The sequence below is a fragment of the Rhinoraja longicauda genome, chromosome 1 (assembly GCF_053455715.1).
Source record: "Rhinoraja longicauda isolate Sanriku21f chromosome 1, sRhiLon1.1, whole genome shotgun sequence".
NCBI classification, from domain to species: Eukaryota; Metazoa; Chordata; class Chondrichthyes; order Rajiformes; family Arhynchobatidae; genus Rhinoraja; species Rhinoraja longicauda.
Genome location: NC_135953.1, coordinates 130,608,301 through 130,622,885, shown reverse-complemented (window position 1 = coordinate 130,622,885; position 14,585 = coordinate 130,608,301). Strand labels below are relative to the sequence as shown.

The following is a 14,585-nucleotide window of genomic DNA, read 5'->3' as shown; positions in this document are numbered from 1 at the left end:
GTGGCCACGCCACAGCGACATCAAGATGGCGCCGCGTCTCCCGCCAGTTCTCCGAAAGCCCGCCAAAAAGATCCGCACAAGCGCGGCTGGTGCTATTATCACCTACGATGGGGTAGAGAATCCCGCAACTGCCGCTCACCTTGTACCTTCGCGGGAAATGCCTCGGCCGATCGTACATAGGGGCAGTTGCGATTGGCCAGAACCGACGCCTCTACGTCCACGATCGATTCACGGACACAGAATTTTTGGTGGACAGGGGAGCCATCGTCAGTATAGTGCCGCCGACCGACCTCGAAACCAGAACGGGTAAGACAGGTCCCACCCTCATCGCGGTTAATGGCAGCCCCATTCGCACTTTCGGTATACGGAAGATGTCCCTTGTGTTAGGCCTCCGCACGTACGAATGGCCATCACATCCGCACCGAGGGCCCTCCCATTTTCGCTCGGGCCAGGAGACTACCGCCAGACAAACTGGTGGTGCCACGGGCGGAATTTAGGAAGATGGAGGAAATGGGCATTGTCCGTCAGTCCGACAGCCCGTGGGCCTCGCCGTTGCATATGGTCTCCAAGGCATCTGGTGGGTGGAGACCATGTGGCGATTATCGGCGTCTCAATGCTGTCACCACGGCTGATCGCTGCCCCATACCGCACCTACAGGACTTTTCGTCTGGGCTGGAAGGAGCGGTGGTGTTCTCCAAAATCGATTTGGTGCGAGGATACCACCAGATTCCGGTGCGGCCGGAGGACATACAGAAAACTGCCACGATTACTCCGTTCGGGTTGTTCGAATGGTTGCGTATGCCTTTCGGTTTAAAGAACGCGGCACAGGCTTTCCAACGACTGATGGACCGTGTGGGTCGGGGTTTACCCTTTTTGTTTATTTATTTAGACGACATCCTGGTCGCCAGCCCCTCAGTGCAGGAACACCAGGTCCACTTGCGGACTGTGTTCCAGGGGCTCCAAGACCACGGGCTCATTATCCAACCCTCCAAGTGTCAATTCGGCCTCCCTTCTCTTGATTTTTTAGGGCACAGAATTACCCCTGCCGGCGCCTCCCCTTTGCCCGAGAAGGTGGAGGCTATCCGGGCATTTCCCAGGCCCACCACAGTAAAAGGACTACAGGAGTTCGTAGGTATGGTTAACTTCTACCATAGGTTCGTTCCGGCTGCTGCGCGGGTCATGCGCCCGCTCTTCCAGTGCCTTGCGGGAAAACCGGTAGAGTTGATATGGTCCCCGGCCGCAGAGTCGGCTTTTACAGCAGCTAAGACAGCATTAGCAGACGCCACCATGTTGGTCCACCCGAGCCCCTCCGCCCCCTCGGCCCTGACGGTTGACGCCTCTGACGTGGCGGTGGGCGGGGTCTTGGAGCAGCAGGTCGGTGACCGTTGGCAGCCCTTGGCGTTTTGCAGCCGGCAACTAAATTCGGCCGAGCTGAAGTATAGCGCATTTGACCGAGAGCTTCTGGCCCTCTATTTAGCTGTTCGTCATTTCAGGTATTTCCTTGAGGGCCGCCCATTTGTGGCCTTTACGGACCACAAACCATTAACATTTGCATTTTTCAAATTGTCTGACCCATGGTCGGCCCGCCAGCAGCGGCACCTGACTGCTATCTCCGAATTTACCACCGATGTCCGTCATGTCGCGGGTAAGCTTAATGCCGTTGCTGACGCCCTGTCTAGACCTGCTTTTTCCCCTATTTCGGCGGTGGACTGCGAGGTGGATCCCCAGGAGCTTGCGGAGGCACAGCTTCTAGCGGATACCGCCTCGGCATACCAGTCCACCACTTCGGGATTGAAGTTGGCTCAGGTAGCCTGCGGGTCGGAAGGCACAAAAGTCTGGTGTGATGTTTCCCTTCCCCGTCCCAGGCCGGTAGTACCGCCCTCCCTTCAGTGCTGGGTTTTTGATGCCATTCACGGGCTGGCGCACCCGTCCATCCGCTCCACCTCTGCTTTAGTAGCAGCTCGGTTTGTCTGGCATGGCCTACGGAAACAGGTAGCGGGTTGGGCGCGTTCCTGCGTGTCCAGCCCCCCGTACAGGATTTCGAGGTCCCAGCAGTTCGTTTTTTCCACATCCACGTGGATTTAGTCGGGCCTTTGCCTTCCTCCCGGGGCTACACCCACCTCCTCACGGTGGTGGATCGGTTCACCCGGTGGCCAGAGGCTTTCCCATTGTCTGATATCTTGGCAGCCTCTTGTGCCAGGACTTTGGCCCTCCATTGGGTTGCTCGTCTCGGGGTCCCGGCAGTTATTACCACTGACAGGGGGCCGCAGTTCACTTCGTCCCTCTGGGCCGTGCTTGCAGAACTGTACGGTTCCAAGTTACAACCCACTACTGCATACCACCCCCAGGCAAATGGACTTGTAGAAAGGTTCCACCATCAACTTAAGGCGTCCCTCAGTGCAAGGCTTGAAGGCCCGGACTGGGTAGACCAACTCCCCTGGGTTCTTCTGGGCATCCGGACTGCTCCTAAGCAAGATCTCGGTGCGTCGTCCGCGGAGCTAGTATATGGCTCAACACTTCGAGTACCCGGGGATTTGTTTCCGGACCCCTCAGACCAGCTGCCTCCAGTCCCATCAGTCTTAGCATCTCTCCGGGCACGGGTGGGTTCCCTGGCTCCAGTTCCGACTTCACGTCATGGGGGTCCCATGGTACATGAACCGCCTTCCCTGAAGGACTGTGAGTTTGTGTTTCTGCGAAAAGATTCCCATCGTGCCCCGTTGCAGAGGGTCTATCAAGGGCCGTTCCGGGCTTTGCGTAAGGGAACGGCTACCTTCACCTTAGACATGTGCAGCAGGAGTGAGCTCGTCTCGGTGTCCCGGCTCAAACCTGCACACTTGGATCCGGATCAACCAGTCCTGGTCGGCCAAACCCCTAGGAGAGGCCGGCCTCCGTCAGTTCCGCTCTGTCCAGGACCCCCCGTTCCGGCAGTTCCTCCAAGTCCGGAATCCCCTGCTCCTGTGGTTCAGGCTGCCCCTCTCCTTTCTCGTTATGGTCGCGAAATCCGGCTCCCTGCTAGGTTCCGTACCTCAGGTTCTGGGGGGGGTCATGTAGCGACCATAGAGAATGGTCCGGGTCGTCGAACCCTCAGATTGGCCAGCAAGGTCACGTGTGAGCGCGACCGTAGGGATTGGTCCAGAGAGCGACATCGCTGATTGGCCAGCGAGGTCATGTGCGCTTTTGGCGCCCGAAATGTTCAGTTCGGAGAAGTCTTCGAAGAAGACAGTGAGTTTTTGATGGTTGTCCTTTACCTTGTTGTTTAACTTTGTATTCGAATATTGCTGCTGCAATAAACTTCTTCTACAACCAACAAGTTTCTGGACTCGCCATATTATAATAATAATAATAACTTTATTTGAATAGCACTTTTCATATAATTGAATGCAACCCAAAGTGCTTTCCACAAAAACACAGGTCTGAACAAAAACACAATTTAAAACAGTAAGGACATAGACAGTTAATAACATAAAAAGCACAGATTTATATAAATATAAAATTTAAAAATTGAGAGTGTAAAAGGATAAAAAACAAAAACACTGAGGTCAAATACATAATGATTTGTTGAGTCCCTTGAAAAAGGAAACATCGTGAAATTGGCCGAAAAGATACAGGTCAGGAATGCATCGGTCGCTGAAAAGGATCTCGCTGCTGTTAAAATTTGATGACATTTTGGACCATTGACTATCAAGTCCCGCTTGAGGTTGGTTGGTGTGCAGATTTAGGGTGTTAACGCTTCTAATACACATGGACTCCAGGTCACCTCCCACTTCTGAGACAGCGCACACACACACACACACACACACACACACACACTAATGGCCACAATAACTATCCCAGTCTGTTCCCTTAACAGGCCAGGGGAAGTAGTCTGAAGCCAGCCCTTCGAAAGAAAGAGGTTCACATTAGCCATAAGGATTGAAATAGAGCACTGAAGCCAGGTCAAATTCATTACCATATGCACAAGTGCAGTGTCGTACAGATACAATGAAAATCTTCCTTTCAGCAGTATCACGGGCACATCGGCTCAGACACAAGAAAATATTTTTTTTTACATAAATTACACAATTTTTGCAGGACTGAGAAAAGAAAAAGACTGCCAAAAAAAAAAGATGAACAAAGTATGACAGCAAAAATTCTGTCAAAAAACAAGTTCAAGGTTGTGCAAGTGGTGATCCATATTGTTCCTTTGTCAGGGTAGGGTCAGTGTTGTGTAGATCAGTTCATGAACCTGATAGTTGTAGGAAAGTAGGTGTTCTTGAACTAAGTGGTGTGGAACTTCTGTACCTCCTGCCCGATGGCAGCAGCGAGAAGAGGCCTTGGCCTGGATGGTTTGGATCCTTGATGATAAATGCCACTTTCTTGAGGCAGTGCGTCATGCAGACAGTTTTGATGGTGGGGAGAGCCATGCTTGTGATGGGCTGGGCTGAGTCCACCCATCACTCTGTGAAGCTGCTTCATAGCACTAGGATAGCAAAGCCCATAAATATAATTGCAAAATGGGAAAGGAACTTGTTTGTTAAAAGTTCGTTCCCTAATCATTATGAATTTTGATTTTGCATGAATTGTTATATTTTGTTATAGACTGTTCTCCACACATGAGTACTATTGAAATGCATCCTCGTTTCAAGCACAAATCACTATTTCTATTGTACAGGCATATGTTACGTTGGTGTGGCAACTACTGCCATTGCTTCAGACTCTACATTACCTCACCCAGCAAGTCTGCTTTTGTTATCACTGCAGCAATGTTATCACTGAGGTGACCACTGAATGAGTATTTCAAGAGCTAAATGTTGGAGAAAATCCGCCATTAATTTAATCACGGACTTTGCATTTTGGAAAGTATTTTAGCAGCCTGCAGGTAATTCTGGAGTGGTTTTGTCAAATCCTCTGATCATCATCATCATCATATATATACAGCCGGAAACAGGCCTTTTCGGCCCTCCAAGTCCGTGCCGCCCAGTGATCCCCGTACATTAACACTATCCTACACCCACTAGGGACAATTTTTACATTTACCCAGCCAATTAACCTACATACCTGTACGTCTTTGGAGTGTGGGAGGAAACCGAAGATCTCGGAGAAAACCCACGCAGGTCACGGGGAGAACGTACAAACTCCTTACAGTGCAGCACCCGTAGGTAGGATTGAACCTGAGTCTCCGGCGCTGCATTCGCTGTAAAGCAGCAACTCTACCGCGATGTTGGCGGAGTTTCCATTTAAGTACCATAAAAGCATTAAAATAGCATGAAATGCTTTTAGTTTACTGAGACGATTGTCCGGCAGTTGTAAGTTTCATCTTTGAGCTTCAGTTTACGTTGGTGGGAAAGAAAATTAATAATGTGTGAATGTTGACATCATTAAGTATACAGTCTGTCTGATGCTGAAGGAATGGCAAGTGGGATAGCATGAGCAGCATACTAAATTTCTTGGACATGATGGTAATAAGATCTAATCTGGGTTGAATGGTTTTTTTGTGCATGATTTGTGACTGTAATAAGGCGAAAGAGAAAAGGGAGAGAGAGTGACAAGAAGGGAGGTGAGAGGGATTGAAAGAGGGGATGAGATTGAGGTAAGGTGACGGCAGGTGAAAAAAGGAAGTGTTGCTAGAGCCTGTGGCTTTATGTGGAAAGTAAATTAAACTGAACCCCAGCTTTCCATCAAAGTAGCTGAGTAAAAGTGACTCAATGCCTGCAAAGATAAGGCCTTCTTTGCATCCCCCATCATCCCTCTGTGTCTTTCCTATTCTGTCATTTATCCCCACCCTTTTTTGTCTTTCACCCTTTCTCACTCCTCTTTATCTCTTCCACCCTCTCCCCCTCTCTTGCCACTCTACTTATCTCTCCTCTTGCCCCTTTCCACCACGCTGTCTCCTGTCGTTTGCAGTCATATTAATTTCTCCCATAATGGTTAGTATTAGCAGTAGCAGCACAAAAGATTTTAGATTTTTAGATTTAGAGATACAGCGCAGAAACAGGCCCACCGGGTCTGTGCTGCCCAGCGATCCCCACATATTAACACTATCCTACACCCACTAGGAACAATTTTTTTTAAACATTTGCTCAGCCAATTAACCTACAAACCTGTACGTCTTTGGAGTGTGGGAGGAAACTGAAGATCTCGGAGAAAACCCACGGAGGTCACGGGGAGAACGTATAAACTCCGTACAGTACAGCACCCATAGTCAGGATCGAACCTGAGTCTCCGGCGCTGCATTCGCTGTAAGGCAGCAACTCTACCACTGCGCCACCGTGCCGCATACCTTGGCTCGGAAGGGCAGATATGAAGTACATGTGAATACACAGACACATCTCTTTGTGTAGGAAGGAACTACAGTTGCGGGTTTACACTGAAGATGGACGCAAAATGTTGGTGTAACTCAACGGAACAGGCAGCATCTCTGGATAGAAGAAATGGGTGACGATTCGGGTCGAGACCCTTCTTCAGACTTGTGAGTCAGGGGAGGGGAAGACATAGAGATGAGGAAGGGTAAAGTGTGAACGTGAGGCATCAGAGGGGATGTAGCTGAGGAAAATGTAGAATACATTTCACATTGCTAGCTAGGAGAAGGTGACAACGAAGCATACCAAGAATTTTTTTAATCGGGGGACAGTTGGACTGGTCAGAGAACTAGGAAAGGGGAGGGATGGTGAGAGGGAAAGCAAGGGTTCCTTGAAGTTAGAGAAGTCAATATTCATATCGCTGGGGTGTAAGCTTACACCTGCATTCACTGCCTTCCCATTTTATACTCCTCTCTCTCATTCTCTCTCACATCCCCAGCTCCCTGCCCTCACCACATCTCATTCCCAACATTTCTTTCTGTCAGAAACTTCTGTTGCTGTTCCTCCAATTTGCATTTGGCCTCTGACAATGGAGGAGGCCCAGGACAGTGTGGGAAAGGGAAGGGGTATTAAAGTGTTTGGCAACTGAGAGATCAGGTCGGTCTCTCAAGCAGACTGAGAGAAGGTGTTCAGCGAAATGATCGCCTAGTCTACATTTGGTCTCGCAAATGTATAATAGTCCATACCTTAATCAATGAATACAGTAGTTGAGGTTGGAGGAGGTGCAAGTAAACCACAGCCAAATCTGAAAGGACTGTCGGGGTCCCTGGACAGAGTTGAGGGAGGAGGCATAGGGACAGGCGTTGCATCTCCTGGGGTTACGGGGGAAGGTACCTGGGGAGGGAATGGTTTGTGTGGGAAGGGATGAGTTAACCAGGGAGTTGTGGAGGGAACAGACTGTTCCCTCCACAACTCCCTGGTTAACTCGGGGAGGCTTTCTGCAGAGGCGAAAAGGGATGGAGATGGGAAGATGTAACTAGTGATGGGATCCTGTTGGAGGTGGCAAAAATGTCAATAGACAATAGACAATAGGTGCAGGAGTAGGCCATTCAGCCCTTCGAGCCAGCACCGCCATTCAATGCGATCATGGCTGAGGATGTCGGAGGATGATATGTTGTATGCATCAGCTGATGGGGTGAAAGGTAAGGACGAGGGGGACTAGGCGAAGAAGAGTGTTAGTAGATAGAAATTGGCTGGATCTGTAGTTGAGGGCTTTAATGCCTTCTTGGCGGGGGCTGGGGGTGTAGAGTGACTGAAGGAAATAGTAGGAAATGTGTTGGCTCTACAGTATTATTAAGAATAAAGTGGAACTAAGAAACCCCAATATGAATTGCAAAATGAACATTGCTTTGAGGAAGGAAAAGTTTGTTCCATAATCTGTTGAATCCAGAAACTGAATGATAAACATTTGAAATGTATTGAACAATCGACAATTTATTTGAGTTACCTAGTGAAAGGTGGGATTATAAGAAAGTAGAAAGTAGGCCAGGAAATGTTTGGAATGGTAGGGATAAAGGGACAATTGGGTGGAGTAGATGATAAGTCCATGTGGAAAGATGGTGGGCATCACAGAATTGGGAATGTTGGGAATCAGGGTGCATTGAAACAGTAGATATAAGGAGTGGATCTGAAGAGTGGAGTTCAGGGTGAGATTGAAAAATTAGTTATCATGGCAGGCTTGAAAGGGTAGACATTATGTCAGGAATAGAATGATAGAAAAGATGTGTATCGTAGCAATATCGTAGCAATATTGGATTGGTAAGATGTTACAACTGGTTTGAAAAGGTGGAAACATGCTAGGATTGGATTGGAAGTGGTCGGGGCTGGTTTGGGGAAGGAGGTTGTCAGACTATGGCTGGAAGGGTAATGGACAAAGTTGGTTCAGAAGGGATTAGATCAGTGCAGTATGGAAAGGTTAGGGATCAAGGTGGCATTGGAAGAATAGGAATTAAAATAGCATGGACAGGGTGGGGATCAGGACAGAGTTATAAGGTTGGTGGTCAGGGTAGCATTGCAAGAGTAGGATCAGGATAGGATTCAGTGGGGAGTAGGACAGGGTTAGAAAGGTAGTGGTCAAGACAGGATTGGAAGGGTGGGGATGAGGGCAGGATTGGAAGGGTGGGTATCAGGTTGACATTGGAAGCCTAAGGAAAAGGAAGGATTGGAACAATAGCGGTCAAGAAAGCATTGGAATGGTCGAGAACAGGGTGGGTTTGCAAGGAGGGATTGGGGCAACATTGGAAGGGTGAGACTCAGTAGAATATTGCAAATGTAAATGTCAAAGTAAGAATTGAATTGTATGGGTTCAGATAGGATTAGATTAATAGGAAAATAACTGCAGACGCTGGTACAAATCGAAGGTATCACAAAATGCTGGAGTAACTCAGCAGGTCAGGCAGCATCTCTGGAGAGAAGGAATGGGTGACGTTTCGGGTCTGAAGAAGGGTCTCGACCCGAAACATCACCCATTCTTTTTCTCCAGAGATGCTGCCTGACCTGCTGAGTTATTCCAGCATTTTGTGATACATTAGATTAATAGGTATCAGCACTAGCAATTACATTTTATTGAAAAGAAGTGATGGTGTAAATCTGAAATAGAACTAAAAAATGTTTTGAAGTTCAGTCAGTCAGCAGATCTATTGTCTGAATGGGGAAAGCACATTAGTTTTAAGCTGAGGAATGGGTATGACAAAATAAGTATCTGAAGAAGGGTCTCAACTCAAAACATCACCCATTTTATGTTCTCCAGAGATGCTGCGTTACCCTCTGAGTTATTCCAGCATTTTGTGTCTTTCTTTGCTAAGGTGAAGCCAAAGTTACCATAGTGATTTGTTGATCAAGTCAAGTGGTTGATAGGTTAATGAGAGAAGTTGGAGAGAGAAAACAAACAACGAAATATATGCCAGTCTCATTAACCAAGCTACTGACAAGTGATTGCCAATGAAGAATCTTCTGCTGAAGTACGGGAGATGATGTGGAGATTTACTGATATTCCTCCTTCAATCAGCGTTGCCAGAGCATTTAGCTGATTTCAGTGTGCAACATCTTGTTATGCGCGACTTACCATGTGTGTTGTGCTCACGGGAGCTGTGGCCACCAGAAGTTCAATTTTTAATTTTGTAGCTTTTCTGTGGTGGCAGAGCAAACAGGTTCCATTACTAGTATTGTTTACAAGACAAGGGCTGAGGATGAGCATTGTTAAGAAGTGACCGATACTGGGATTTGTCTTGGTCTTTTCTTGCTTCCAGTTCTTCCCCACTACAATCAGTCTGAAGAAGGGTCCCGACCTGAAATGTCAACTATCCATTTTCTCCAGAGATGCTGCTTGAACTGCCGAGTTACTGCAGTATTTTATATCCATCTTAGGACTGATATTGGGGGTTTTGAACCAGACTGGGAAATTACCTGTGGAGGGGAAACAGCTTTCAGTATTAGTAAAGCAACAGGATCAGCTGCAGAAGTGTTGTATCGCACACAGAGCTAAAGGCAAGGGAATTTGATGGACTTGGAAGTAATTTGATGCATGTTATTTTCTGCTCCAGAGTTACACAGTTAAGCAAAAGTAGTGAGAAACAGCAGTTTACAATTTTAAGAGAAGTCTTATTTTCGGCACCAGGCCTGTTAATATTTTTTTCTCCACTTTTCATATGGCAGGGTATTGTTAATAATCCAAGACTGATGTTTCCTGTGGCATTGCAATAATGAGATGCTCCGTTCAGCCTCTCTAATTGACCCTTTGGCCCTTTGAGCCAGCACCACCATTCAATGTGATCATGGCTGATCATTCCCAATCAGTACCCCGTTCCTGCCTTCTCCCCATACCCCCTGACTCCGCTATCCTTAAGAGCTCTATCTAGCTCTCTCTTGAAAGCATTCAGAGAATTGGCCTCCACTGCCTTCTGAGGCAGAGAATTCCACAGATTGACAACTCTGGCTGAAAAAGTTTTTCCTCATCTCCGTTCTAAATGGCCTACCCCTTATTCTTAAACTGCAGCCCCTGGTTCTAGACACCACCAACATTGGGAACATGTTTCCTGCCTCTAACTTGTCCAACCCCTTAATAATTTTATGTTTCGATAAGATCCCATTCTTCCCTCCTGCCAGAAATCCATGAGCATCCTGTTTTCCTCCAAGTGGCAGCAGCGACCCTTCACTGTATCTCAAAGATTTTCTGTCGAGATGTAACCAGATGTGTTCAAAACTATTGATTTTTAGGTGGCATTGTTACTGGAGTTATCCAGATTAAAAACCTGTGTGCAGATGTTCATTAATAGCACATACTCAGCAATTAATTTGATTAATAGCTAAAGCCCAATTTCTAAGGCTTAAACTGTTTCCAATATGTGATTACCCATAATGTGCAAAAAAAAAAGTGGCTTAGTCACCGAAGAAAGTGGAGGGTGAAGATATATTTTGAGTTATACACGCTAAAGCAAGAAGAAAACTCAACGTGTATGCATTGCATCTACATGTGTATGTATCAATTATAAATTAATTGTCAGTACTGATTGATTCCTGCTAAGTAACTCTGAAAAAGTGACTCCTTAGTCTTTCATTTAGAAGTTCATCTTTATACATAATATTCTGTTCATGAAATGAATCAATAAGGTGAAAATAACAATTTGATTTCCAATCAGCTTCTGCAGAAAACTTGGCGTGCATTTGTTTCTCTTAGTTGCAAGGGTCCAGCTTTATCTTCACATGAAGAGATGTTTTTTACTCCTCACATCGGAAGTGAGGAGTAATAAACATTGATTGGAATCAGTAAACAGGAAATTGAACATTTTGTGCAATCACTTTGTGAGTTTGCATGCTCCATCATGGAACTTAGAAAATACACCACATCTATGCACGTATTTACAATTGTGAATCTTGTTTTAGTTCACATGGGACGTTGTAACAAGTGCTGACTGCAAGACTTCTGTAGACAACATTTGCTCCCCTTAATGAGTGCATTAATAGTTATGTCCCTTACAGTATGACGACTGGAAAAATGTGCAGAGGTTACATAGTAAATAATTACGGGATTGGACAAGCTAAATGCAGGAAACATGTTCACGATGTTGGGGGAGTCCAGAACCAGGGGCCACAATTTAAGAATGAGGGATAGGCCATTTAGAACTAAGATGAGGAAAAACCTTTTCACATAGAGTTGTGAATTTGTGGAATTCTCTGCCTCAGAAGGCAGTGGATTCTGATTAACTGAAATCATTCAAAAGAGAGTTAGATAGAGCTCTTAGGACTAGCAGAATCAAGGGATATGGGGAGAAGGAGAAATGGGGTACTGTTTTACTGAACGGGGTATTGTGGATGATCAGCCTTGATCACATTGAATGGCGATGCTGGCTCGAAGTGCCGAATGGCCTCCTCCTGCACCTATTGTCTATGTATCCATGTAAATCCTGACCTCGGCTTCTGTTTGTTGCAATGTGCAAATTCTTCCAGTGGCCATGTGGGTTTCCCAAGAGTGATTCGATTTCCAGTCATCTCAAAAGAATGCCAATAGCCAGGTTAATTGGTTACTGTAAATTGTGCCTTTTGTAGGTGGATGGTAAGAAAATCAGGTACGTGATGGAAATCCATGAGTGCATCAGTATTATATCCAAAGTTTAAAATAAATTTCAAACCAATGTTTGAGAAGGCTGCAACATGATTTCCTGACTTTGTGCTCAGTGCCATGATCAATCTGGGCAAACATGCCATGTGGCTTCTTCACCACTCTGCTTGTATTGCCACTGTCGGGGACTATGGACTTGGACCTCACGATCCCTCTGCCACATGGACTGGATGGGTGGAATTTGAGACTCTTGGTTTTGGACCATATTCAAATGACCAAGGAAGAACGATTGGTGTTCTTAAAGCCCATTAAGACGGCAAAATTCTTAGGCCCTGACCAAGTGCATCCTCGGATCTTGTGGGAAGCTGGGGAAGAAATTATGGATTGGTTTGCGGGGATATTTACTAATATATGTGGATGGAAGGGGTGAAGAAAGCCAATGGAATGATGGCCTTCGTAACAAGAGGAGTTGAGTATAGGAGCAAAGAGGTCCTTCTGCAGTTGTACAGGGCCCTAGTGAGACCGCACCTGGAGTACTGTGTGCAGTTTTGGTCTCCAAATTTGAGGAAGGATATTCTTGCTATTGAGGGCGTGCAGCGTAGGTTTACTAGGATAATTCCCGGAATGGCGGGACTGTCGTATGTTGAAAGACTGGAGCGACTAGGCTTGTATACACTGGAATTTAGAAGGATGAGAGGGGATCTTATCGAAACGTATAAGATTATTAAGGGGTTGGACACTTTAGAGGCAGGAAACATGTTCCCAATGTTGGGGGAGTCCAGAACAAGGGGCCACAATTTAAGAATAAGAGGTAGGACATTTAGAACGGAGATGAGGAAAATCTTTTTCAGTCAGAGTTGTGAGTCTGTGGAATTCTCTGCCTCAGAAGGCAGTGGAGGCCAATTCTCTGGGTGCTTTCAAGAGAGAGTTAGATAGAGCTCTTAAGGATAGCGGAGTCAGGGGGTATGGGGAGAAGGCAGGAACGGGGTACTGATTGAGAATGATCAGCCATGATCACATTGAATGGTGGTGCTGGCCCGAATGGCCTCCTCCTGCACCTATTGTCTATTGTCTAGAGGGATAACAGCCAAATGCAGGCAAATGGAACTGGACCAGAATGTTACCTTGGTTGGGAGATGGAATGAGGTGCCTGCTTCCATGCTGTAGAGCTCTATGACTCCATGAGAGTGAATAAGTTATATGGAAATAATTTGGAGAATGGAGCTGATGGTAATGCCGTGTGAGCTGGCATAGACACAATGGGCAGAAATAATTCCCATGTCGAATGGAAACTGGGGAAATTATTCTCTTAAAAGAAAGAAATGCTTTGTGAGATAATCCGCCCATTAGCAACATCCTCACTAAAATCTGTTATTTTCTGGAGCCACAACTGTGACGTATCGTCTACCCTCTCGGGGGAGAAGTTCAGCATGGGTTGCTGGCACCAAATGCTTTGAGATCAGCATCTTCACAATGGAGTTGCTTTGATATCAATGCAACTAAATACATGGAGTTGAATACAATCGGCAGCTTGTACCCGCATGCCATTTAGTGCTGGCAACCTAAGATGAATTTCACCTTCGGCTTTGTCCTTGCACTGAAAATATGTAGTTGGCAGAAAGATATCAAAATGTCAAAAGATATCAAAATCAAAATACCTCCCCTTCCCATTCCCATACTGACCTTTCTGTCCTGGGCCTCCTCCATCATCAGAGTGAGGTCAAATGCAAAGTGGAGGAACAGCACCTCATATTTCACAGGCAGCTTACAACCCAGTGGTATCAATTATGATCTCTCTAATTTTAAATAACCCTTACATTCCCTCTCTCTCTCTCCGTCCCTCCCCCACCCTAGTTGTCCTGCTAGTTCCAGAGTTTGCATCCATATATCCCTTTGATAACACCTCTTCCACAGTCAATGATGGACCATTGTGGGCTCCACCATTCCTTGGTCATCAGTGCCGGCTCTGATTTGTTTGGAATCTTTTCATGCCTGTTGCCTGACTCTCAGTCTGAAGAGGGTCTGGGCCCAAAATGTCACTTATTCCTTTTCTATCTATCTTTGTTATCAAAATATTGTTAACCATGTCGTAAGTAGCAACTTACAATTAGAACTACATTTAGTGTTAAAGTAAATTTGCTTCAAGAATATAATTATGTTTATTAACTGGTTGCAGTGCATAAAATGAGGTGGCATAGCATCCGAGGAAATGAAACGTCTTGTTCTTGTTGCTTCTCAGCATACTATGGACAGGATGGCCATTTCGGACCCTGCGAGAACAAGTATTGCGGGCTTGGCCGGCACTGCATCGTTAACAAGGAGACTGGCCAGGCGGACTGTGCATGCATGGAGCGCTGCAAGCCCAACTACAAGCCCGTGTGCGGCTCTGATGGCGAACTTTATGAAAATCACTGTGAACTTCATCGTGCGGCCTGCCTGAAGAAACAAAAGATTTCAATTGTCCACAATGAGGACTGCTTTTTCAAAGGTAAGAAATTAAAAACAATAAGCTACAAGGTCTTTTTGATTCTCTGTCAAATGAAACAGAAGAATGTCCTCCTTGCTCGCTGATTTCAGCAAGTTTTATGATGAACATTGAGAATTGGAGCAAAAACTTCCCCATTAAAATGTGAAGGTTAATTAACTGAAGTGGTGTATGAAAGTAATGGTTTAATTTTGTAATTTTTGCA

The 14,585-nt window shown here is 46.1% G+C and overlaps 1 protein-coding gene across 2 annotated transcripts in view; it reads left to right on the top strand.

Moving 5' to 3' along the window:
* The window catches only part of fstl5 (follistatin-like 5), a 614,890-nt gene that overhangs the window by 156,566 nt on the left and 443,739 nt on the right, over positions 1 to 14,585 (top strand). For both annotated transcript variants that reach the window (XM_078406756.1, XM_078406747.1), the window contains exon 4: positions 14,135 to 14,383. In XM_078406756.1, coding sequence (XP_078262882.1) covers positions 14,135 to 14,383 — 249 coding nt within the window. The remainder of the gene's footprint in view (positions 1 to 14,134; positions 14,384 to 14,585) is intronic.